Source organism: Hemicordylus capensis, chromosome 4 (genome assembly GCF_027244095.1).
Source record: "Hemicordylus capensis ecotype Gifberg chromosome 4, rHemCap1.1.pri, whole genome shotgun sequence".
In the NCBI taxonomy this organism is placed as follows: domain Eukaryota; kingdom Metazoa; phylum Chordata; class Lepidosauria; order Squamata; family Cordylidae; genus Hemicordylus; species Hemicordylus capensis.
The window spans coordinates 242,714,246-242,739,066 of record NC_069660.1 but is presented as its reverse complement, the minus strand read 5'-3'; the positions used below and the strand labels follow the sequence as shown (position 1 = coordinate 242,739,066).

General features: G+C 43.5%; 1 protein-coding gene across 8 annotated transcripts in view; it reads left to right on the top strand.

Annotated features, from left to right (window-relative positions):
* Positions 1 to 23,035, top strand: part of SMCHD1 (structural maintenance of chromosomes flexible hinge domain containing 1) — a 260,220-nt gene extending 237,185 nt beyond the window's left edge. For 7 of the 8 annotated variants that reach the window (XM_053245723.1, XM_053245722.1, XM_053245718.1 and 4 more), the window contains 4 exons: positions 13,337 to 13,508; positions 16,734 to 16,892; positions 19,531 to 19,648; positions 22,693 to 23,035. In XM_053245723.1, the coding sequence (XP_053101698.1) occupies positions 13,337 to 13,508; positions 16,734 to 16,892; positions 19,531 to 19,648; positions 22,693 to 22,792 (549 nt within the window). In that variant the 3' untranslated portion in view covers positions 22,793 to 23,035. The remainder of the gene's footprint in view (positions 1 to 13,336; positions 13,509 to 16,733; positions 16,893 to 19,530; positions 19,649 to 22,692) is intronic. The other variant, XM_053245721.1, reaches the window with a different exon arrangement.
* Positions 23,036 to 24,821: the final 1,786 nt, after the last annotated feature.

Below are 24,821 nucleotides of genomic sequence, written 5' to 3'. Positions count from 1 at the left end.
GGAGGACTTACCTGAAACATTACAAAAGGTGATAATTACAGTGTGAAACAAGAATCCCACGCTCCTTTCAACAGTAATTCACTAAACCTATAGCCTGAAATGTATACACGATCCAACTCCTTCTCAAGGAAGCTATAAATATGTTGTCCATAGCAGGAAGGAATAGCAGGACCCTATTGTTGTTGTTGTTTTAAGACTGATTCACATATATGACCCCCACCCCCAAAGCTAAGGAAGATGGGAATCATAGGTTCCCAAGGAGCACACATTCCTAGCGAGTGTGTCAGCGGAACCCAGCAAGTTAAGTTTCATATTAAAAGTTATTTTAAAAGCTAAAAATTGGGAATTATAAAAAAATAAAATTATTATTTATTTATTATTAATTCGATTTCTATACCGCCCTTACAAAAATGGCTCAGGGTGGTTTACAAAGAGAAATAACAAACAAATAACATGGCTCCCTGTCCCCAAAGGGCTCACATTCTAAAAAGAAACATAAGACACACACCAGCAACAGTCACTGGAAGTACTGTGCTGGGGGTGGATTGGGTCAGTTACTCTCCCCCTGCTAAATAAAGAGAATCACCACAGTAAAAGGTGCCTCTTTTCTTCCCAGTTAGCAGGGGATTACCACTCTCTCCTGCTGCTGTTCCCTTGCAACTGGTAAGTTGCAAGGGAGACATCTTGTCTCTGAGGCTGGAGGTGGCCTGTAGCCAATGTCATCAGACTAGTAGCCATTGATACACTTGTCATTCATGAATGTGTCTATGTCCCTCTTAAAGCCATCCAAGCTTGTGACCATTGCCACATACCATGGCAGAGAATTCCATACAGTAGTTATGCACTGTGTGGAAAAGTACTTTTGTTGGTCCTAAATTTCCTGGCAATCAGTTTCATGGGATGACCTCTAGTTATATTGTTGTGAGAGGGAGAAAAATTTATCTCTGTCCACTCTTTCTACTCCATGCATAATTTTATCCATCTCTATCGTTTCCCCACAGTCACTTCTTTTCCAAATTAAAGAGCCCCAGATGTTGTAGTCTTGCCTCATAAGGAGAGTGCTCCAGCCCCCAGTCATCTTGGCTGCACCATTCTACACCTTTTCCAGTTCTACAATGTCTTCCTTTAAAATATGGTTACCGAAACTTTACGCAGTACTCCAAATGTGGCCGCATGATAGATTTGTATAAGGGCATTATACTATTTTAACTTTCAATCCCCCTTCTAATTATTCCTAGCATGGAATTTGCCTTTTTCACAGCTGCCTCATACTGCGTCGACACTTTCAACAAGCTGTCCACCACAATTCCAAGCTCTATCTCCTGGTCTGTCACCAACAGCTCAAGCCCCATCAGTGTATACTGTATGTGGTTTTTTGCCCCAATATGTATCACTTTACACTTGCTAACACTGAACCACTTTGCTATTTTGTTGCTCACTCGCGCAGGTTGGGGAGATCCTTGTGGAGCTCCTCACAATCTTGTTTTGATTTCACTACCCTAAACAGTTTAGTGTCATCAGCACATTTGGCTACTTCTCTACTTACCCCAACTTCTAGATCATTTATGAACATTAAAGAGCACTAACTCCAGTACAGTTCCCTCAGGGACCCCAATTACTTCCCTCCATTGTGAAAACTGTCACTTTCTCCCCACCCCTTATAGAACTTGCTTAATGTCACTTTCTCTGACGCTGGGCTCTGAGGACATCTCACTAATAGATTAACCTTCCCACGTGCTTCAGAGGCAGGACTATGCAAATTTTGCTATAGAGTCTTTAAGAGTCTGGGAAGGGAAACCCCGCCCAGGAAGGGAAGCCCCGCCCAGTTCTTTTAGTCCTGTGAACTACACCAGGCAGAACTACTTCTCTCTTCATTCCTCAGCATTTCTACCTCCTTGTCTGTGTTTTTTTCCTGATTCCTTCTTTATTTCTGCCTCCCTTCCTCGAACCTTGTATATCTCATTTAAAATAAACCTCTCCACTTTCGTTTTTACTTATCCTCCAGTCCACGTTTGTTTCCCCCTCCCCCATCTCTTTGCCCCCCTTCTCTATCTACTCCTCCTCTATGGAGCCACTGCACCCCATAGACCATCTTCGGATGCTCCTGGTGCCAAGGGGCCAGAATCAAACTGGCTTCCCCACAAGCAGTACACTGCGGAGACGCCCACTGACCGCATTTCTGGCCATTTTGGTGGGGCAGGAAGAGACGCTGTCAGAGCCTGCCCATAGTCTCCCGCACTCGGTCTGTGAGACTAGGAGCCAGGCAGCGCTCAGAGAGGCCAGGACACAACCTCACTCCCACAACCTTTGGGGGCAAAGAAGAAGTCAACAACAGCCACAAAAGTGTCTACCGCCAACGCACCACCTGAGGCGGTGAAAGAGCACTGCCACCCATCACAGGGCAGGAACTTCGGGGGACTCCCACACAACTGGCCACGCCTTCCCCAACCCTATTCCACCGACAATAACGGCCACCATGGAGGAAACTGCCACTGTCTCTCTGCCCTCCACATCCGACAGAGTCATGGTGAGATCGTTGAATGCCGGGTCCACCTCCCATCAGGGCTCCCTCCCTCTGCCGCTGTCACTGGCCCAACTGTCCAGTCAAATGCCAGAAGCCTGGAAGTCCTGGTTTCAGGACACCATTGATTTAGCTCTAAAAAACAAAGACAAAAAGAAAAAGAAACATATGTGAGGGAGATACCCCTTCCCTTCATCTAGCCCTTCAGACCCCCTCCCAAAGAAATCCAAAAAGAAACATAAACATGCACGCAAGTACTCACACAAGCGCAAATCTAGCTCCAAACAACAAGAATCTACAGTACCTGGGAGTATACACTTCTCTGAAGGTGCAATAGGAGAAGGATCCCCAGTCTGAAAACCCCAGTGAACTGGCAGATCCTACTGATCCTGACATAGAAATATTCCCTATATAATTAGATCCTCTAGATAAAATCTCTCGGATTCAGGCCAACTTAAATGGAGACTCCACAAATAATTCAGTGTCTGAACTGGAGGTGTCCAGCAACTCCTTTTATATGATTAGGTTGGATCGGTTTCAGTTTGTGACTCCTGAGGACGTGGACAAGCTGCTTGGAACAGTGAGGCCTACCACTTTTTCTCTTAACCCTTGTCCAACATGGCTTGTTCTATCAAGCAGGGAGGCTGTTGTAGGAGACCTGGTAGAAATCATAAATGTTTCTCTGAGGGAGGGCAGGATGCCTCCTTGTCTTAAGGACGCAATCATTAGACCTCTTCTAAAGAAGCCTGCATTTGACCTCTCAGAGTTGAGCAACTATAGGCCTGTCTCCAACCTCCCATGGCTGGGCAAGGTAATTGAGAGGGTGGTGGCCTCTCAGCTTCAGGCGGTCTTGGAGGAAACTGATTATCTGAAAAAATTCAGGAAACTGAATTGACAGAGGAAGTATGACTCTGTTGGTCCTTTTGGACCTCTCAGCGGCTTTCAATACCATCGACCATAGTATCTTTCTGGAACATCTGAGAGTGTTGGGGGTGGGAGGCACTGTTTTACAGTTGTTCCACTCCTACCTCTCAGACAGATTCCAGATGGTGTTGATTGGAGATTGTTGCTCTTTGAAATCTGAGCTTAAGTATGGTGTCCCTCAGGGCTCCATACTGTCTCCAGTGCTCTTTAACATCTACATGAAACCGCTGGGAGAGATCATCAGGGGATTTGGAGCAGGGTGTTATCAGTATGCTGATGACACCCAGATCTACTTCACCATGTCAACTTCTTCAGGAGATGGCATAACCTCCCTAAATGCCTGCCTGGAAGCAGTAATGGGCTGGATGAGGGAGATTAAACTAAGACTGAATCCAGATAAGACAGAGGTACTTATTGTGTGGGGTCAGAACTTCAGAGATGATTTTGATCTGACTGTTCTAAATCGGGTCACACTTCCCCAGAAGGAACAGGTTCACAGTCTGGGAGTACTTCTGGATCCACACCTCTTCCTGGTATCTCAGGTTGAGGTGGTGGCCAGAGGGGCTTTTTATCAGCTTCAGCTGATATGCCAGCTGCATCCGTTTCTTGAGATCAATGACCTCGAAACAGTGGTACATCTGTTGGTAATCCCCAGACTTGACTTCTGTAATGCACTCTATGTCTGCCTTTGTACGTAGTCCAGAAACTTCATTTGGTACAGAATGTGGCAGCCAGGTTGGTCTCCGGGTCATCTCAGAGAGACCACATCACTCCATTGCTGATAGAGCTACACTGGCTGCCAATAGGTTTCTGGGCAAAATACAAAGTGCTAGTTATAACTTATAAAGCCCTAAACGGCTTAGGCCCTGGGTATTTAAGAGAGCGTCTTCTTCATTATGAGCCCCACTGCCCATTGAGGTCATCTGGAGAGGCTGGTGGCCACATGGGGGCGGGCCTTCTTGATTGCTGCCCCTGAGACTGTGGAATGCACTCCCTACTCAGATACGATACTCCCCGTCTCTGACAATTTTTAAAAAGAACTTGAAAACCCACCTCTTCATCCAAGCTTTCTCAGCTTTTTAAAAAATTTAGATTTTAATCTCTGGTTTATTTTAAATTGTTAAATTGTGTTAAGTTTTTGTATATGTTTTTAATTTGTTTTATGCTATTGTTAACCGCCCAGCAATGAAAGTTTGGGGTGGTGTACAAATTTGATAGATAGATAGGAGGGGGAGAGGTCTGATGGTCAGGAACCTGGAGCCCCCTCCATGTCTCAAAGACTGTTTCACCCTTAGGATTTTGTTCCCCTGATATCCAAAACTATTGATACTCTGGGGTTACAACCCATGCCTCCCACTGATTCTCAACCGCCCTCAAAAGGGGCAGTGGTTTTTCCCAAAACAAAAGATAAAGACAATAACCTTGCTTTTTCCTGAGCACCTCCTAGATGCAATAAAACAAGAATGTCAGATGCCAGCCTCCAACAGAAAATCGTTGGTGGTGTCAAATAAAGTATTACTCTTTTCATCAAGAGGCGGCAGACCTCTTCAAGATGTCCCCTACAGATGCCCTAGTGGTACAACTCCTCTTGGGGGCATTACTCCCCAAAGACGGGGAGGTAGCTCTAAAAGACCAAACTGATAAGCTTATTGAAGCAATTTATAGGCACTCCCAAGATGCTTCCTCCCTACCCATCAGGTCCTCAGCTGCAGCATCTCTGTGTTCTAGAGCATCCCTATTGTTGCTGGACGATCTACTGCATGATCCACCCACAGACCCTTCACGCCTAAGGCAACAACTATTAAAAATCCAGAAAGCCCAAGTGTTCATCTCTGATATGACTATGAACTCCATCCAATTCGCATCTAGGGCTTTTACGGCAGCTGTGATTGGCAGTCACAGTCTTTGGCTAAAATATTGGAGGATAGACGCCACATCCAGGGCAAATCTCACTTCAATGCCTTATGACAGCACAAAGTTGTTTGGAGAGGAGGCCCTTAAAGACTTGCTAGTAGAGAACAAAAGACAAATGAAAATCTATGCCTCCTATCCAACACAAACAGGACCATTTTCCACCTAAAACACATTTTCAGTTCTTTCATCCATTTTGGTCTTCCTTTCGAGGGCAAGACTGAGATCTCAGTGCCAGACCTGGAATTGCCAATGCCAAACAAAGCCCTTCAATCAGGGTCTCCAGTCCTTCTCAACCAAGGGCAAGTCCAACAAACAGCAATTCTGACTCGGGGATGGCCACTTTGGGGGGTTGGCTCTCAGCCCATTTCCACGTGTAGTCTCAGTCCACAAAGGACAATTGGGTACTCAAATCACTTCACCTGAGGTTCAAAATAGAATTAATTGCCTTTCGACCAAGCAGGTTCCTCCCAACACCAGTGTCATGCTTGCCTGCCAAACACGCGGGTCTCCCAGCTGCCATCCAACACCTCAAGGTCATAGGGGCCATAGAGAGGGTACCTGCCAATCAACAGCAGGAAGGCATTTATTCTATTCTCTTTACCATACTGAAAAGAGACGGCTCACTAAGAGCGGTTCTTGACCTAAAGTACTCAAACAAATGGATACCAAAGTGAATGTTTCAGATGGAATCTCTTCGGTTAATCTTGGAAGCCCTTCATCACAACGACTTCATTTCCTCCTTCGACCTTAAGGAGGCCTACCTCCATATTCCTATACATCCCCACAGCTGCCATCTACTTTGCTTCCAATATGCCAGAGTAGATTCCCAGTACAAGGCCCTCCCCTTTGACCTTTCCTCAGCTCCCAGAATCTTCACCAAAATAATGGCACCACTGGTAGCACATCTCCGTCTCCAGGGGGTTAACCTCTTTGCTTAACTGGACGGCATCCTCATCCAGTCTCCAGCCTTACAACAAGCACATACAGACATCAAGACGACTCTGCAAATGCTACAGGAGCATGGCTTCCTCATAAACATCCTAAAAAGCCAACACATCAACTACAACACCTGGGGGTCATTGAAATAATAATAATAATAATAATAATAATAATAATAATAATAATAATAATGAGACGTAACTTTAATAAATCTATACCAGATCGGTCATCGCCCGGGTCAACAAGGACCGCGCCAGGTGCTATAGTCCCTGGACATCTGGTGGCAAGTGGGCAACAGGACTCAGGATCTTCAGGCGAGCAACCAGGGCTGAAGATAGCAAAGTTACTGGAAGAAACATCACTTAACCGAAAAAAATATACGAAAAATGCCAACAAGGAAATAATGATCTGCTATTACAAGTCTAGTCCAACTAGAAGAGGTTACTTAAAAAGAATGCACCAAATTTGGAAAGAGAAGCATCCAGATACAGAAATAACAGAACAAAGGCTAGCAGACCAGAGAAGATACATAATAAGAATTAAAGTAATCACAGGAGTTGAGCTGGAAGAACTGCAAAGAGCAACACTGGCTCAAGATATGGAAGAAGAATTACCACCAATTGAAGAAGTTGCTCAGGCGCAGGTGGAGGAGGTGTTGGAAATCGAGGATGCCACTGTTACTGAACTGTTTCAAAATCAAAACCAGGCAACCACCCCTTTGCCTTCACCTCAAAAACCCAAATGCCGTTTAACAGAAAAGCAACAAGAACTAAAGCAAAAAATAACTGAGCACATGAACCAAACAACCACCAGGGTTCGACTTCCAGCTCTAAAAACAGTTGCCAAAAAACAACTCACTCAGGCATTAAAAGATGTCAATGCTGCACTTGCAGAGATAACAACCAATAATTTGCAAGAAACAAACCAACTAATGTACAGTGCAGCAACAATAACAACACAAGAGCTCGGATATAAGATCCGTGGACCTGTAAAAAAAGAAAGCAATACATCACCTAAATGGAAGATTAGATTAGAAAATAAAATCTCCAGGCTTAGATCAGATGCTAGTAAATTGAAAGATATGAAAGACAAGAAGCTGAAGAATGAAAACACCAAACAGTATCTGATCCAAAAATACCACCTAGATGCAAGGAAAATTAGAGAAGTCCTGGAAATAATAAAGCAGCAAATAACAGCAGTGTCAAAGAAGATTAGCAGGTATGAAGCCAGAATTACACAACACAGGCAGAATCTCCAATTCCAGTTGAATCAGAGACGTTTCTACCAAAGCATAGAAGGAGAAACTGCAAGAAACCTAGAAACACCAAATAAAGAAGAAACAGTGCAATTCTGGGGGAAATTATGGGACAATCCAATAGATTATAATAAAAAAGCAGGCTGGATGAAAGAGGTAAAAAAATGTAACCAACAAATGCAAAATCTAATAATAACACCAGAAATAATAAGTGAAAGAGCAAAGAAAATTAAAAATTGGACTGCGCCAGGCGACGATGAACTGCATGGCTTTTGGCTTAAACACCTAACAAGCCTTCATAAACAACTATCAAAACAGTTCAATCACATTTTGCAAGGAGGTGATATTGAACAATGGCTAACAACTGGGAAAACCCATCTCATCATGAAAGACCCAGCAAAAGGTGCAGTTCCAGGTAATTATAGACCGATAACCTGCTTGCCAACCATGTTCAAATTATTAACTGGAATAATATCAGATGAAGTCATGCAACACTTATTAACTAACAAACAGCTTCCAGTTGAACAGAAAGGAAATTGCCCGAACACCAGAGGCACAAAAGACCAGCTGCTGATTGACAAAATGATTTTAGAAAATTGCAGGAGAAGAAAAACAAATCTAAGTGTTACATGGATTGACTACAAGAAAGCCTTCGATTCATTGCCTCACACATGGATACTAAAATGTTTAGAAGCAACTGGTGTCAGCAAAAACATTCAGATATTTATTAAAAAAAAGCAATGAGCATGTGGAGTACACAGTTAACAATCAATGGCGAGACACTTGGACAGGTTAGCATTAGAAGAGGAATTTTCCAAGGGGACTCACTATCCCCTCTGTTGTTTGTAATCGCCATGACTCCACTTTCACAAATACTAAACAAAACAGGCCTCAGATACCAAACATCTAAAACATCCAGTAAAATCAACCATCTGCTGTACATGGACGATCTGAAGTTGTATGGAAAGTCCCAGTCAGAAATCGAATCACTGCTAAGCACTGTCCGTATATTCAGTAGCGATATAGCAATGGAGTTTGGACTAGACAAGTGTGCTGCATTAATAATGAACAGAGGGAAAATAAGAAAAACAGAAGGAATAGAACTGCCCAATGGAAGCAAGATCAAGAACCTGGAAGAGAAAGAACCTTACAAATACTTGGGCATTCTCCAGGCTGATAACATCGCACACACTGAAGTTAAAAGAAAAATGGGAAGTGAATACATCAGGAGAGTTAGAAAAATCCTCAAGTCCAAACTCAATGGTGGGAACACCATACAAGCCATAAACATCTGGGCTATACCTGTTATCAGATACACTGCAGGAATACTAGACTGGACCCAGGCAGAGCTAGAGACGCTAGATCGTAAGACCAGGAAAATCATGACCATCAATCATGCTCTGCACCCCCGCAGTGATGTCGATAGGCTATACCTCCCTCGCAGCTCAAGTGGAAGAGGAATGCTGCAAGTCCATCAAACAGTAGAGGAGGAGAAAAGAGGCCTTGAAGAATATATCAAGGACAGTGAAGAAGATGCACTTCAAATGGTCAATAACGAGAAACTATTCAACACCAATGAAACAAAGCAGGCCTACAGGAACGAACAAGTCAAGAACCGAGCACAAAAATTGGGGGGAAAGCCCCTGCATGGTCAATATTTGCACAATATAAGTGGAAAATCAGACATCACCAAGACCTGGCAATGGCTTAAGAATGGCAACTTGAAGAAAGAAACAGAGGGTTTAATACTGGCTGCGCAAGAACAGGCACTAAGAACAAGTGCAATAAGAGCAAAAGTCGAAAAGTCAACAACAAACAGCAAGTGCCGCCTTTGTAAAGAAGCAGATGAAACAGTGGACCACCTAATCAGCTGTTGTAAAAAGATTGCACAGACTGACTACAAACAAAGGCATGACAAAGGTAGCAGGGATGATGCACTGGAACATCTGCAAAAAATACAAGCTACCTGTAGCCAAAAATTGGTGGGACCATAAAATTGAAAAAGTTGAAGAAAATGAAGATGTAAAAATATTATGGGACTTCCAACTACAAACAGACAAACATCTGCCACACAATACACCAGATATAACTGTAGTCGAGAAGAAAGAAAAACAAGTCAAAGTAATCGACATAGTAATACCCGGGGATAGCAGAATAGAAAACAAAGAAATAGAAAAAATCACTAAATACAATGATCTACAAAGAATTGAAATTGAAAGGCTGTGGCAGAAAAAGACCAAAATAATCCCAGTGGTCATTGGCGCCCTGGGTGCAGTTCCAAAAGACCTTGAAGAGCACCTCAACACCATAGGGGCCACAGAAATCACCATCAGCCAATTACAAAAAGCAGCTTTACTGGGAACAGCCTATATTCTGCAACGATATATATAACTGACAATAAAATTCAGCCATCCCAGGTCCTTGGGAAGGACTCAATGTCTGGATAAAACAAACCAGTCAATAACGCCTGTCTGACTGTGTAAACAAGAAATAATAATAATAATAGACACCCAGGCACACAAACTCTTTCTACCACAAGAATGTCTTACGTCCCTGATTCAAGCTGCCACAGAAGTGCTAGTGTCCAGAAAAATACCCCTTTTGGCTCTAGCTTGCCTCCTTGGTCTCATGGTAGCTTCCCTGGACTCCATACCATGGGCCAGGTTTCACCTTTCATCTCTACAATGGTTCTTACTACCACATCACCTCTCCATTGCAAGGAAAATTAAGAAAGCCGTTCAATTACCGCCACCAGTCTGCCAATCCCTCAAGTGGTGGACACCACACCAACCTCATGAAAGGAATACAATTCCTGCCCCCCCCCCCCCGAGAGTCATCCTAACCACAGATGCAAGTGTCCACGGCTGGGGAGCCCACTGCCAATCCCTCTCAGCCCAAGGCACTTGGTCACAGGAGGAGTCCAACCACAGTATAAATCGGTACAAACTACATCAGGTTGGCTCTCCTAGCTTTTTGCCATTTCCTGACACAGAAGCATGTCCTAGTCAAGATGGACATGATCGCCAAGGCCCATGTGAACAAACAAGGCGGGTCCAGAGAACAATCTTTACAAGTAGAGGCCATGTTACTACTTCACTGGGCAGAACACAACCTAGCCTCCATCACAGTGCACCATGTCCAAGGAGACCTCAGTGTCATAGCAGATGGGCTCAATCAGAAGGAGTTACTACTCAGGGAGTGGGAACTCAAACCATCAGTTTTCCAGATGCTCACAGAGAATTTCAGCACACCACTAGTGGATCTTTTCACAACCCCTAACAATACGAAAACCAAGAGATTTTTTCCAGGTTCCCATGTGAACAAGCTGAACAAATAGATGCGCTCTCCACCCCCTGGCCACAGGGTCTCCACTATGCATTCCCGCCATTTTCCTTACTAGCTCATGTCCTCAGGAAGATCCACCTCTCCAGGTCGAAAGTGATCCTCATCGCCCTGTTCTGGCCCAGGAGGCCATGGTTTGTGGAACTACACAACCTAGTAGTAGCGGAACTGTGGCAACTTCCTGTCTCCAAAGATCTCCTATCATAGGGCCCCATGCATCACCACAACCCAGCCTGGTTAAGTCTAGCCGGATGGCTGCTGAATGGGGCCTGCTGAAGATGCATGGTTATTCTAACACAATCCTCGACACAGTGATGGTGTCCAGGTGAAACTCTACAAACCACATTTACTAGTACACTTGGAGAGCGTTCCTTCACTGGTCTGTTAAACACTCAGTCCCATGAGGGGACGCCACTATGAAACACTTGCTTCAGTTTCTACAGGACGGTCTAGACAAGAGACTAAAGCCAAACACTCTAAAACGACAAGCAGCGTCTTTGGTAGAACTCATCTCAGACGCTTCCACGAAGTCCATGATAGCACATCTGCATCTACAACATTTCCTAAAAGGGGCAACCTTCTTATCCCCACCTACGGTACATCGCTTCCCATCGTGGAGTCTACATATGGTCCTACGGGCCCTTCATTCACCTCCCTTTGAACCACTGTCATCTGTTCCACTAAGGACATTAACTTTCAAGTTGACCTTCTTGGATCACTGTCATGTCAGCCAGAAGGGTATCCAAACTTCGCGCCATAAAGATCTTTGTGTGTTCTCTGCAGACTCAGTCCATCTGATCCCAGATCCCTTCCTCCATCCAAAATTCTTTTCGATCTTTCACAACTCTCAAGACATCATATTGCCTTCATTCTGCCCCAACCCAATCCACCCAAAAGAAAAAGCTTGGCACAAGCTAGATGTACAGCACTACCTGAAAACATAAAATGTACTAAAGGTTTCCTTTCCACCAAATCCCTCTTAGTCTTGTTTCTACCTACATCCATGGTCGGCAGCCACCATTGCCAGATGGATCAGGGCATGCATAGCAATGGCCTATGATTCACTGCACCTTCGTCCACCAACAAATATACTAGCACACACTAATAGGGCAGCAGCAACATCAGCAGCTTTTTCAACCAATGCTCCAGTACATGAGATCTGTACGGCGGCTATGTGGAAAATGCCATCCACCTTCACAAAACACTACAAGTTGGACACTTACGCCTTGATGCTGTGTCCGAGGACATCCCAACCCACCCTTGCGCCTGAGCCTACTCCGCCGTTTTTTGTCTTCTTATCTCTCTTTCTCCCTCATTCCTGCTTGTTGAATGTTGGTTAAACTTTTGTTCCCTATTATTGGTATTCTCCTTCTTACCCCGCATGGGGGTGGGGGAAGGGAGAGAGTCTGTATTATCCTGTTTTTGCTCTTGGCCTAAAAGAACTGAGCGGGGTTTCCCTTCCCAGGCTCTTAAAGACTCTACAGCAAAACATGGAAAGGTTAAACCATTACCGTGTTTCCCCGAAAATAAGACAGTGTCTTATATTTATTTTAGGCCCAAAAAATGCACTAGGGCTTATTTTCGGGTAGGTCTTATTTTGCACACACCTCCCCGGCCACGGCAGGCAAGCACAGAACAACTTACTCCGAGGTAGTGCCCCAAGTTTCAACCCCGTCTCCTGCCGTTCTCGATCCCTGCGGCCAGCGCGCGGCCGCGAACCCCCGCCTCCTGCCTAGGTCTTATTTTCGGCTAGGTCTTATTTTCGGCTAGGTCTTATTTTCGGGGGAGGGCTTATATTAGCGGCACATCAGAAATTCTGCTAGGTCTTACTTTCGGGGTAGGTCTTACTTCGGGGAAACACGGTAGTGAGATGTCCTCGGACCCAGCGTCAAGAAGGAGCCTTCACGGTAAGTGGCCAATGCTCCGTTCCCTTGTACTCCCTTGAGTTCTCACTTGTTTATTCTTTGATTTGGGACTATTCTTGTAACTTTTCCATCATATTTTGTTATTCATACTCAGTTTGCTTTGTAGAAAAATAAACATTTGCACTTCTTAGACTTTTTTACTTGGCTGATCTCTGTATTCGTAGACAGGCTCCCTTCTCTGGGAGGAACTTTTCATTCTTTTTCTGCCTCCTGTTGTCCTGAAGAAGGCACTTCCTAGCAATTTTAGAATGTCCCTGCATTCTTGCCTAGAATGGCAATTTACAGATAAGAGGCACGATCTCTGTTTTCCCCAGATCCAGTAGGCAAAAGTTCACAACTGTTTTATCACTGTTAAATTTAGCATTCTTTGTCTTTTGAGGAATGCGTAAAATACGAATAACAATATGTTGACTTTGAAGGATTTTCAATGAAGAGCAACCCTGATTTTTAAGAGGTTATACAGTATATGTCTCACAACAGACCTATTATTAATGATTATCAATTCTTTTTTAATAGGTTGTGAAAATTGCACATTGCCCAACTTTGCTGACAAGAGAGGGAGACAGAATTCGCGGCAATGGCAAGTTTGGAGGCCTGCAGAATAAAGCTCCACCCATGGATAAGCTTAGAGGCATGGTATTTGGAGCACCTCTGCCACAACGTTACAGTGTTCTCTCCAAACAGATAGGTATGTTTAAAACATAATATATTAAATGATATTAACCTAAACAGTGTGGTTAGAGTAGCAATTTGGATTTAACTTTAAAAAGAGTTGTGTTAATTAAGATTGCTTCTACTACTATTAAACATGCAACAAATTATAATAGATGCTTGTAGCATTTTGCTATCTGTTTGAATTCTACCCACTGCCCTTCATTATAGTCAAATCATAATAGACTAAGGAAAATGTCATCAAATCATTAGTAAGTGAAACCTTTTTTTAAGCAGGCCTTACTTACTGAATCTTGCTTGCTGCCTTATTGACTTGTATACCAAATAAATCTTTTCAATATAATCTTGCTCTGAAAATGTTTTCATGCTTACATACTCTTTTGTGAAATACTGTTTTGAAGACTGATGTCTTTCATCATGTGCATCAACTTCCATTAAGAGAAACCGTGTGAACCCTCTGGCTTAGTTTTCAGATGTATGATTCCATTAAATCATGAATAATTTTCAGATGTATGACTCCATTAAGGATGTATGATTTTCAAGTGTATGATTCCATTAAATAAATATACAATTTATTGACTACTTAGGATCAGTTTCAAAGGTATGAGCTGTAGTATGCTTCATTAAGGGAGGGCAGGATGCCATCGTGCCTTAAGGAGGCGGTGGTAAGACCTCTATTAAAAAAGCCCTCCCTTGATCCCTCCAGCCTGGACAATTATAGACCTGTGTCTAACCTCCCCTTTTTGGGCAAGGTGATGGAGCGTGTGGTGGCGTCCCAGCTGCAGAGGGTCTTGGATGATACGGATTATCTGGACCCTTTTCAATCTGGCTTCCGCCCCGGGTATGGGACTGAGACTGCCTTGGTCGCCCTAGTGGATGACCTACGCCGGGAACTAGACAGGGGGAGTGCGTCCCTGTTGGTTCTGCTGGATCTCTCGGCGGCGTTCGATACCATCGACCATGGTATCCTTCTGGGCCGCCTCTCGAGTATGGGAATCGGAGGCACTGCGTTGCAGTGGTTTCGGTCCTTTCTTGAGGGGAGGGTTCAGAAGGTGGTGCTGGGAGACTACTGCTCGGCCCCGTGGCCGTTGGCCTGTGGGGTCCCGCAGGGATCGGTCTTGTCCCCCATGCTGTTTAACATCTACATGAAGCCGCTGGGAGAGGTCATCCGGAGATTTGGACTGAGTTGTCAGCAATATGCGGATGACACTCAGCTCTATCTCTCCTTGTCATCTGATCCTAGGGAGGCGGTGGATGTCCTGAATCGGGGGCTGGAGGCCGTGATGGGTTGGATGTGGGCTAACAAACTGAAATTGAATCCGGATAAGACGGAGGTACTGTTGGTCAGTAGGAGAGCCAATCGGGATGAGGAGATTTTACCGGTTCTGGATGGGGTTGCACTCCCCTTGAAGGAGCAAGTACGCAGCTTGGGGGTACTACTGGACCCGGCTCTGCTTTTGGAAGCTCAGGTGGAGGCGGTGGCCAGGGGTGCCTTTGCACGGCTTCGGCTGGTGCGCCAGCTGCGTCCCTTTCTCGAGAAGGCAGATCTGGCCACGGTTACCCACGCCTTAGTCACGTCGCGGCTGGATTACTGTAACGCGCTCTACGTGGGGCTGCCCTTGAAGAATATCCGGAAACTGCAGCTAGTGCAAAACGCGGCAGCGAGGGTTTTATCCGGAGCTGCCCGTTGGGAACATATCACCCCCATTTTGAAAGAGCTGCACTGGCTGCCGGTTCGTTTCCGGGTCCAATTCAAGGTGCTGGTTTTGACCTTTAAAGCCCTAAACGGTTTGGGCCCGGGGTATCTGAGGGACCGCCTGCTCCCACGGGTTGCTGCCCGCTTGACAAGGACATCTGAGGGGGCCCTGCTCCGGGTGCCGACAATGAGGGAGGCCCGGCTGTCGTGCACTCGGGACAGGGCCTTCTCTGTTGCTGCCCCCAGACTCTGGAATGCTCTCCCAGTGGCCATTCGTTCCTCGGACTCCATCACGGCTTTTAGAAAGCTTTTAAAGACTTGGCTTTTTACCCAGGCTTTTACATGATCGTTTTCTACTGCAGCTTCTTTGTGTTTTTATTTGTTGTATTTGTTGTATTGTTTTTATGCCTGTTTTTATGTTTTTATATTTTTAACATGATGTTTTTATTATCTTTTTATTGTATGTTTTTAACTTTTGTAAACCACCTTGGGGTTATCTTTTTAACGAAAGGCGGTATATAAATGCAAAAATAAAATAAATAAAAATAAAATAGTACAGCACTCCACTTTGCGAAGCTGTGCATCCCATATATGGTAGGGCATGGTGATGGGACATGAAAGTGCAATATCTGTTGTGGCACATCATCCTAAGTGCCTCTTATCATTTGAACTCTGACTGTTAATAGAGCCCCTGGTGGCGCAGTGGTAAAACTGCCGCCCTGTAACCAGAAGGTTACAAGTTCGATCCTGACCAGGGGCTCAAGGTTGACTCAGCCTTCCATCCTTCCGAGGTCGGTAAAATGAGTACCCAGAATGTTGGGGGCAATATGCTCAATCATTGTAAACCGCTTAGAGAGCTCCGGCTATAGAGCGGTATATAAATGTAAGTGCTATTGCTATTGCTATTAATAGACTTGGATCTATTATGGTCAGATATGACAGAGGAATGTGCAAAGATGCAGAGCTTATTACCAGATTTGATCTCAAAAATTATGTCCTCAGGGACACTCACAAATGACAGTTTTCTTACACAAATATGTATGTGTAGTTAAATGCATAGGCTTTGATCCTAAGGTGAGCTTGTGCAAGTGGAAGGCACTTCTGCTTGCACAAGAGAGAAGAAGTTTTTCATTGATTCCTCTTCCCCTTTCTGCTGCAGCCCCCAAGCCCCCCATACTACTTACTGTCTTGTTTCAAGATACATCAAGAGTAGGTTTTCACAGGGTGTATCCGACTATAGGGAAAGAAAACGTAAGAAAACCGCATTCCGCAAGCAGAACTCTGCGTATGGAAAATAAAAAGCAAATTTGACATGTACATATAATAGATCATGATTTGGATACTTTATTGTTTTTTGTGTGCATAGAAGTGATATAGGAAATCATGTGTGAAGTAGTTTTAATTAACTATTTTTATTAAATGGCACCATTTAATTAATTTATTAACAGTTATTGCTGCTTCTTTTAAACAATTTGTTCTAGAATAAAAGTAACATACAGATTGCAGCCATGTGCTTTATTATCCTACTGTTTTTTTACCTGTTAGATTGCCTTCAGCAGTACTGTCAAGCAGTTCTCAGACTTAATAAAGTAAATACAGAACTTGAAGAGCAAGAGCAGTTACTTAATACTTCAGAAATGCAAAAAAAGAAAAAAGAGCTTGCTGAGCAAGAAAGTAGACTCAGGATAATAGAGCAAGAATTAGGTAAGTCACATACTCATTTATACCTCAAAAAGGCAGTTCACAATTTTTATATATTTGTTTTAATTATGTTATTTTTATGATGCAAAAGCAAACCTCATAGTAGTGTGCTTAGAATTCACTTTACAAATGCAGTTTAAATATAACTTGGCATGATAATTCTTTTCAGCGGGGGAACTATGTAGTAGGGATCTGTGCATAAAGTTATATATGTATATATCTACAGAGATATAAAGATATTTCTATTTTTGGTGGCAGATCTAGGAAATATTTGTAGCTGAAGTGATTTATATAGTGAAGATGAACTGATGGTATTCATTTGTAGTTTTCAAAATGTCTTTGTATTTAAAAAAAAAAATCTTAGATTTCAGTTCAACAATTTTTCTCAAATGTACATTGGCCCACATGTTGCATCACATTATGGAGGTATTTCCAATCCACCCGCACTGCTATGGGCATCTAAGGAAACACTGGCAGTCTTGCACAAGTGCACAGTTACTTAAAATTGCATGTCCACACTATGGGAGCATAACTTACATTGGAAACAATGTACTGTAAGTAGCACTCCCAAAGTTTAAGTATTTGTGTACTTGCACTCTTACACAAGACTGCCAGCACTTCTGTTAAGGAACTGTGTGCATGATGAGAGTAGCTTTCATCATCATGAAGCAAGAGCATCACGTCCGCAGCATCTGCTGGACCTGCCATTCACCAATCCTCTAATCCTGTCTAGCACAGAAGAAATGGGCATTTTGCACCCCACCTACCTGGTGAGTATGGTAATTAAAAACCCTTTGAACTATGGCTAGGTGCCAGGCCCACAGTCACCTCTACCCATTGAGGCAACTCATCTTAATTGGCTGAGGAGCTGTCAACCTGAGCCCTCGTGGCCTACCTCTGATTGGTGGAAGGGGTTTACCACCCTTCCAGGTGCCTTGCCTAAGAAACTCTTTAAAAGTTTTATGTTTCCTTTGGTAAATGTCAGCTGTTTTCCATCTACTTGCTGGACCATCCATCAAGATATGTAAGTGCTTTGCTTTAGACTTTAGAATGTGTTAAGAGTTAGAAATGATTTTTGCATTATTTTGCTAATGCCTACCTGCTCTCCTACTCACCTTTGTTCCTGTAGAGTAAAAAAGTAATCATTTAGAGATAATCTCACCTCTTGTATGCATTGCTTAGAGACTCTGGAGTTGTGGCTCCCCACGAGCTGACTGCTTGGTTGAGCTACTTAAAGTGAAACTTACCTGAAGGGGTGAACTAAGCCTGGCTCCCACTCTAAGGAGACAGAAGGGGTCCTCCAAAGGATGATTCAGACTCAGACTTGCGTTCACTCTGGAAGCAGAGAAGGGTGGTAGCTATTACCAGACACCGCACTGGAGCAGGGGTGAGTGAGTACAACTGCCCAAACTCCAGTGAGGTTCCTTTACAACTTCTTTAGTCTCCCATGGCAGCATGGGCTGATTGGAAATGCCTGCCTAACACTGCAAAACATGTGGGCTATTATTTAATTTATGGTATTAAATCAAATATCTTGCTGTTAATGGAAGACACCATGTTTGCACTTTGACACATGCCAGTTTTTAAGATCTTTCTGCAAAGGTAGGAAGCCCCAAAGAGACCTTCTCTTATCCTGTCATGGCCTACCCCCTTTTTAAGGCTCCCTTCTCTGCATATGGCGAAGCCACTTTATCAATGGAGAGAGTGATAGTTTATATAATTAATATGTAAAATGTAACATATGTTGTAAGTTGGTGGGAGAAGGCAGGATAAAAGAGGAGGTTAGCAACTGTATCCCTGCAGAAAAATATTGGGTGTGAGGTGATTCAGAAATCCTCCCCATCACTATGTCTTACAATACTGGCAGGAACTAAGGGCTGGACCTGTATGCGTCTCTTGTCCTGCCAAGCAACTTTGATGTGTAAGCATAGCCTTCAATTGGGCAGGACTGGGAGCAACAAACTGAAAGGAAATAAGTGCCCTGCTATATGCTTCCTTTCTTTCTGAACTCCAAGGGGATGGTGAGGGGATTGGTTTCCAAGGAGGTATGCTCTGTGGCACACTTTCTCCAAGCCCAGTTTCAGAAGCACAAGATGCTTTCAATAGGACTGTCATTTTGCAGTTAATTACTTTGAACTGTAGCTTTTTTAAAAAACTTGCATAGATATTTTTTGTATGTGACAATGACTGACTTCCAGACAGTCTACTGATAACATGGCAGGAAGACACATCTGTGCAACAAGAGCTTTCCTAGCTGCACTCCAGCTGTGCAATCTCAGGCACACAGCAGGCAGGGCAGATTTCTGCTGTCTGCGCTGCTTCTGAGTATGCCCTATGTCATGCAAAAATATGTCCCTAGGTGTCACATAGTCCTTAAGGACATGTTCTAGGGAGATATCCAGAGGAAGTGTGGACCATCAAAATTTGCTCTCACCACTTTATACCTGCTCTCCACCTGAGGCTGCAGAGCTAGAGCAGTAGTGAGGAAACATTACTTTGCGTCTTCTTGCTGTGCTAGCAGTAGGCTGCTTTGACTGTCAGCCAATGTCTTTAAACTTTTAATCATACGATGTATGTTTGTGCCTTTTTTAAAATGAAGATATAACTGCTAGAGTTAATTCATATTTGTGGTCTTAATTAGGTATGACCTCATCAGGTCGATACACCAAATCATCACCTTACGCAGAAGAACCAGAAAGCGATGACAATCCAAATCCTCCAAAAAGAATGAGGAGAGAAACATCAAAAAGATTATACAGGTGTGTTTGTCAGTTTTAGACTGGAGTAGAATGAAAATTCTGCTTTTCCCCTTTGATATGAATATTTATGATTGGTAATTATCAATATAGACTATTTGCAAAAGCTCTAAATTGTCATTATGATTATGCATTATGTTATTTTTTTAAAACATATGTCGAGTCTGTTTGGATATGGATGCTGTTTTAATTCCACAGTCATCAGCCCAGCAGTCAGGAGGCAGACTTGCCCTGTGTTCTCTATAGGGGTGGTGGGTGCTCCAACTTGTTGACTGAGGAAAGGTGGCTTAGGCAGTTCACATTTCACTCTTGTTGCAGCAGTAAGGAGGAGGGGGAGATAATCAGTGGCTATAGTCGTCTGAGTGCTCTGTGTAGACATCTCTTTTCTCATGGTAGAGAAGGAGATGCAGTACTGGTGTTATATTTTGCAGCATGGGCTTTTACTTTCTGATGAGTCCCCTTTCCCTGGCTTACCCCTATGAAGCACTTTGTTTTTACAGCTCCAGTTGAAGGAGTGGTGTTAAGGTTCCTGTTGAGTGTTTAAGTCTGGTGTCCTGAGGCAGGATACCTTTCAGGTTTCTAGAAAATAAGTTGTATTCATCTATCCCTTTTTGCTATCTCTGATTGTGATGTTAGTTTACACAAAAAAGGGAGTACCTAACACAAAATCCCCCAACTCAAAATACTTAGATCTTAGATCTCTAGGCCAAGAAAAAAGTGATGTGACTCCATACTTCACACCTTGATATATGGAAGCGCACAGAGGGGGAAGCACCATGCCAACAGGAAAGGTGCACTAATGGCTTATTATGGGATAGGTGCCATCCCGATGCATTTCAAGTATCACTCTCCTACAGAGGAAGAACCTCCTAGAACACGATGTACAACAAGCTTGTGAGAAGAGGAAGACTGTGGGGGCAGTTGTTTGGGGCACTCCCCTGACTCTAATGGGAATGCCATTGTTGGGAGCAAAGCAGATCCATGAGTTAGGATTCCAATTAGCTTCTGCATCCTTAAATTCTCCCCAATTTTCTCCCCTTCGTTGGTTCAGTCCCATTGGTGGAAATCCCATTGGTGAGAAAACATTCCCCCCTCCCCCCCATTCCTTTGGAAGTCCCATTGATGAAAAAAGCAGGTTTTTTCCATATTTCTTTTTCTGAGGAAAAATTGTGTGTTTTCCCCCCAGGAAAAAAAGCTGGGTTTTTCCAGTTTCCCCCCAGTCTTTCACATCTCTGGTGGGGAGCCGCCTCCCTCTCACTGCCACTAGCATATAGTGTTTCTTCAGTATATGAGGATTTGAAATGACTTGTATCCTTCCAGCAGGCATAAATCAGGCATAGAATTGTGCTGTTTGTCCCTTAATCATTTGTTTTGCTAATGTTTTCCTTGCTTTCCATAGGATTGGGGAGCAAGTTGGAGAGGGAAGCTGTCTCCCTCTTCTCATTAAGTTATCTGTCCCTTAAATAATAAACAGTAGCCATGTTTCCTAAGGAATTATGTGAACATATATTTTCTCCAGACTTGGAGAAAACTTTTGATTTCTTTATCCATTCAGTGCTTTCTGATGAACAACCCCAATCAAGTTAAAATTAGTTGTAATTTAAGTGCAGTGGAAAGCAACAGTATTGAATGTGTACTTCCCTTGTTCCATGAATGATGCTATGAATGTACTATACCGTATTTTTGCCCCAAGAACCCATGGATTCTACAGTTCTTTACAAAAAGAAAAGGAGGGTGCGGGAACTTGAAAGGGTGTGGGCTGTCTAACAACTCACTGTCAGCCACCTCCTTCATGGCCCAGCTGTTCCCTGGTTGGGTATCTAGGAACATGGTATATATTTATACCAAAGGAGCCGTTACCAGGTTCCTTTCTATTTACACACACACACACACAGTGCTTCAGGGCCACAGGGTGGGTAAGTATTTTATTCCATGCCTGCCTTTTGCAGAAATGCACCCAAACTCTGCATTTTGTTGACTAGGGGTGGGGGAGAGGAAGTCAGCCACACTCCACTGCCGCCGCCGCCACCACCCCACTTACTGGTAGTATCCACCTCACTGCAGCTGTAGCACTAAGGAGTTCCATCACCTCCCTTCTCTTTGCTTGAGTTGGATACAAAATGAGAGGCACATCTGCATCAGGATTAGGCATTGGGTGCAGGCGCTATTGGAGTTTCAGTGTATCACCTTTTGCAGCAACTATCCTAATGACCACTAGGGCCATTGGGAGTAGAGATAGTGAGTAAGGGTCTCCCTAACGGTCTCTGTTCTATGACCCCTGATGCGACTCTACAGGTATTTCCTGTGCTGAGTCAAAATCCCTTTCTTTCCTCTTAGAGAGCAGATGGAAATATCTCTCTCCCCCTACCTATTCATTATGTAGTTCTATAGATTAGGATTAGGTCTTTCTTATCCAAAGGTGTACTTCATCAATAAATCTGCTTAGTATTTTAGTTCTGCAAGAAACTCCATTTGTCTTCTCTAAGTAGCTGCAACAACTAAACTCTGCATTCTACTCTGTAACTGGAGTGGTTAGCTTCTTTAGTGCCCTGCTAATTAACTGGGGGATAAAAATTACAACCCCCAACAGGCACGCCTCTCATTTTATCCAGCTCATGCAATGCTAGGAGGTTCAGTCACATCTCTGGTCCCTCAAATGAGAAGGGGGGCAATTGAACTCCTTAGCTCTGGAGCGTATTGGATACTACCAGTACATATTGGTATTGGATACTACAAAGGGGGGTGAGAAGTGGCGGCAGAGTGTGGCGGACTTCCTCTCCGCTACCGCCCAATCAACAAAACACAGAATTTTGGTGTATTTTTGCAAAAGGAAGGCATGGAATGAAATATTCACAGCTCCCCCCACTTAATGGAACAATTGCTGCTCAAAACTACAGGCTCTAAACAGGTGCGGGTGCTTGCCATGGGCGGGTTCTTGGTGCAAAAATACTACGGAATGTGCAATCTATGGTAAAAAGAAATTACGGCTGGTCCTTTAAGACACATTTTAATTTAATAACTACAATGACTTGTGCCTATTTTTGTAGTCCAGATGAATGGGTCTCGCCTCCTCCCATGAAGAAACAGCAGCAAACAGCAGCCTCTACATCAGAAGTTAATGGAACATCTCGAAAAAAGAAAACATAGACTTGTTTTAAAGTTATTGTATATAAAAATAGGTATCTGGTGAAACGAAGACCATTCATGTTGTTACTGTCATTAATACTTATATAGTGGTAGATAACTTCTATTGTTAGTAACAAGTTAGTCTAATTTTTTTTTATAGTTTCCCCCCATTCATTAGTTATTTAACTTAAACATGGAAGAATAAATATACTTTTTTATTTATGATTTTCCAATTTTTGAAATAAAGTTACAGTTCTAAAAGGCCTACTAGTATAATAGAATCTTGTATTTGCTGAAAGTGTAACATATTCTCATTGCTTTCATAGAAACATTTGATTAGATTCCAGCCAGTGCTGCCACAAAGGGAAAGAGATGATATTTGCCAATCCTGCTTTCCTCTGTGCTTACTGAAAATTTGCCCCGGGGGTATGCCTCGGGGACATATTTTCAGGGGACAGAAAGGTTTGCAAAAGGAAGGGAGATCAGTTAAAATTGCCCTCCCCAATATGCAAATAAAACTTCTTCCATTCACAGAAGTACTAGTTGGGATCCAATCCATTATATATTGGAAGATATATTGAGCTATCTGATGTATACCAACTGAAATTACACAATATACATGAGTTTAGTAATATCCAGTGTCCATGTGTGAAATCCTTAAGCATTATCTTGACTTTTAATGAAAGAGATCATCCAAAGAGTTGAAGCTAAGGATGCATTCACTATGAAGATTTGATAGATAATTTCATTTTCTTTCTCATGTGTGGCGCTGACAGAAGTGGCGCTGACCCAATTGAAGGCCCCTCTGGCCATGTGGGCCTTAGGACCGGGAGCTGCTCACCCTCCTCTTGTAGATGTACCACTGCCACCGGGCTTCTCTCAGCTGCTATTGTGGCCAGCGATCGCAGGCCACTCTTCCTCATCCATGCAGCCTGCTAAACACCTGCGCCAGAATAACTCATGAGCAGCTGGAACAACCAAGGCAACAGCCCCACCAGTGGCCCCAGTGCCAACCAGTTGCTCACCTTGGAGGCACAGCCCCAATACTGAGAACCAACAGATGGCATTTTTTACCCATGGGGACAGCATTTGTCTGCAACTGCCACTACCACACGAGCCTCTAGGCCCGTGACCATGGGAAAAAAGCCAGTGAAAATCTACCAGAGGCCCCAGATGTGGGCAAAAATCGGTCATGGCCAGTCGTATTCCTTCGCTGCTCCCAGGGCCCAATCCAGAAAACAACAGAAACCTAAACTGGGGAGACCTGCGCCTTCTTGCCCAACCCTCCCTCCCTACCTTCTGGCAAGCCCATTCCTCCACCTAATCCATTGCCCGCTCTACCTCTGAAGTGCCAGCAGCATGGCAGGTCTGGTTTCAGGGCATGTTAGACTAATAGCTTTCACAGCGTGATAAGTCCAAGCCATCCAAAAAACAGGACAGATACAGGGACTCCTCCTCCTATTCTTCCTCATCTTCATCTGGCTCTCCCCAAAAGAAGAGGAAACTGTCAAAACAGAGGAAAACCCAGAAATCCCATAAAAATAAGTCTAGGAGCCACAAGAAAAATGCAACTTTAGACTGGGAATCGCTGGAGCACTCATCTGCAATATCAGGGACAAATCCCCGGATCTATACCCCTGATCTGAATCTGCAAAAACCGGACCCTATTATTGATTGATTGATTGAATTTCTATACTGTCTAACATCGAAATCTGTAGGCAGCGTACAGAATTAAAACATAATATAATATAAAACATTTAAAATTCATAAAAAGATTTAAAAATCATAATAGATAAAAACACATTAAAATGTAAAGATTAGATTTCAGTTAAAAGCCTGGGAAAACAAGTACGTCTTCAGGGTTCTCCTAAAAACAAACAGAGGAGGAGATGCTCTTATTTCATGCTCTTCATGTTGTCCCAGAGACCAGTATGGCTACCACACACTCAATCACCTTGCCCAACAAAGGAAGATTAGAGACAGGTCTGTAATTAGCTAGCTCTAAGGGATCCATTGCAGGTTTCTTCAAATAAGTTCTAATAATAGCCGC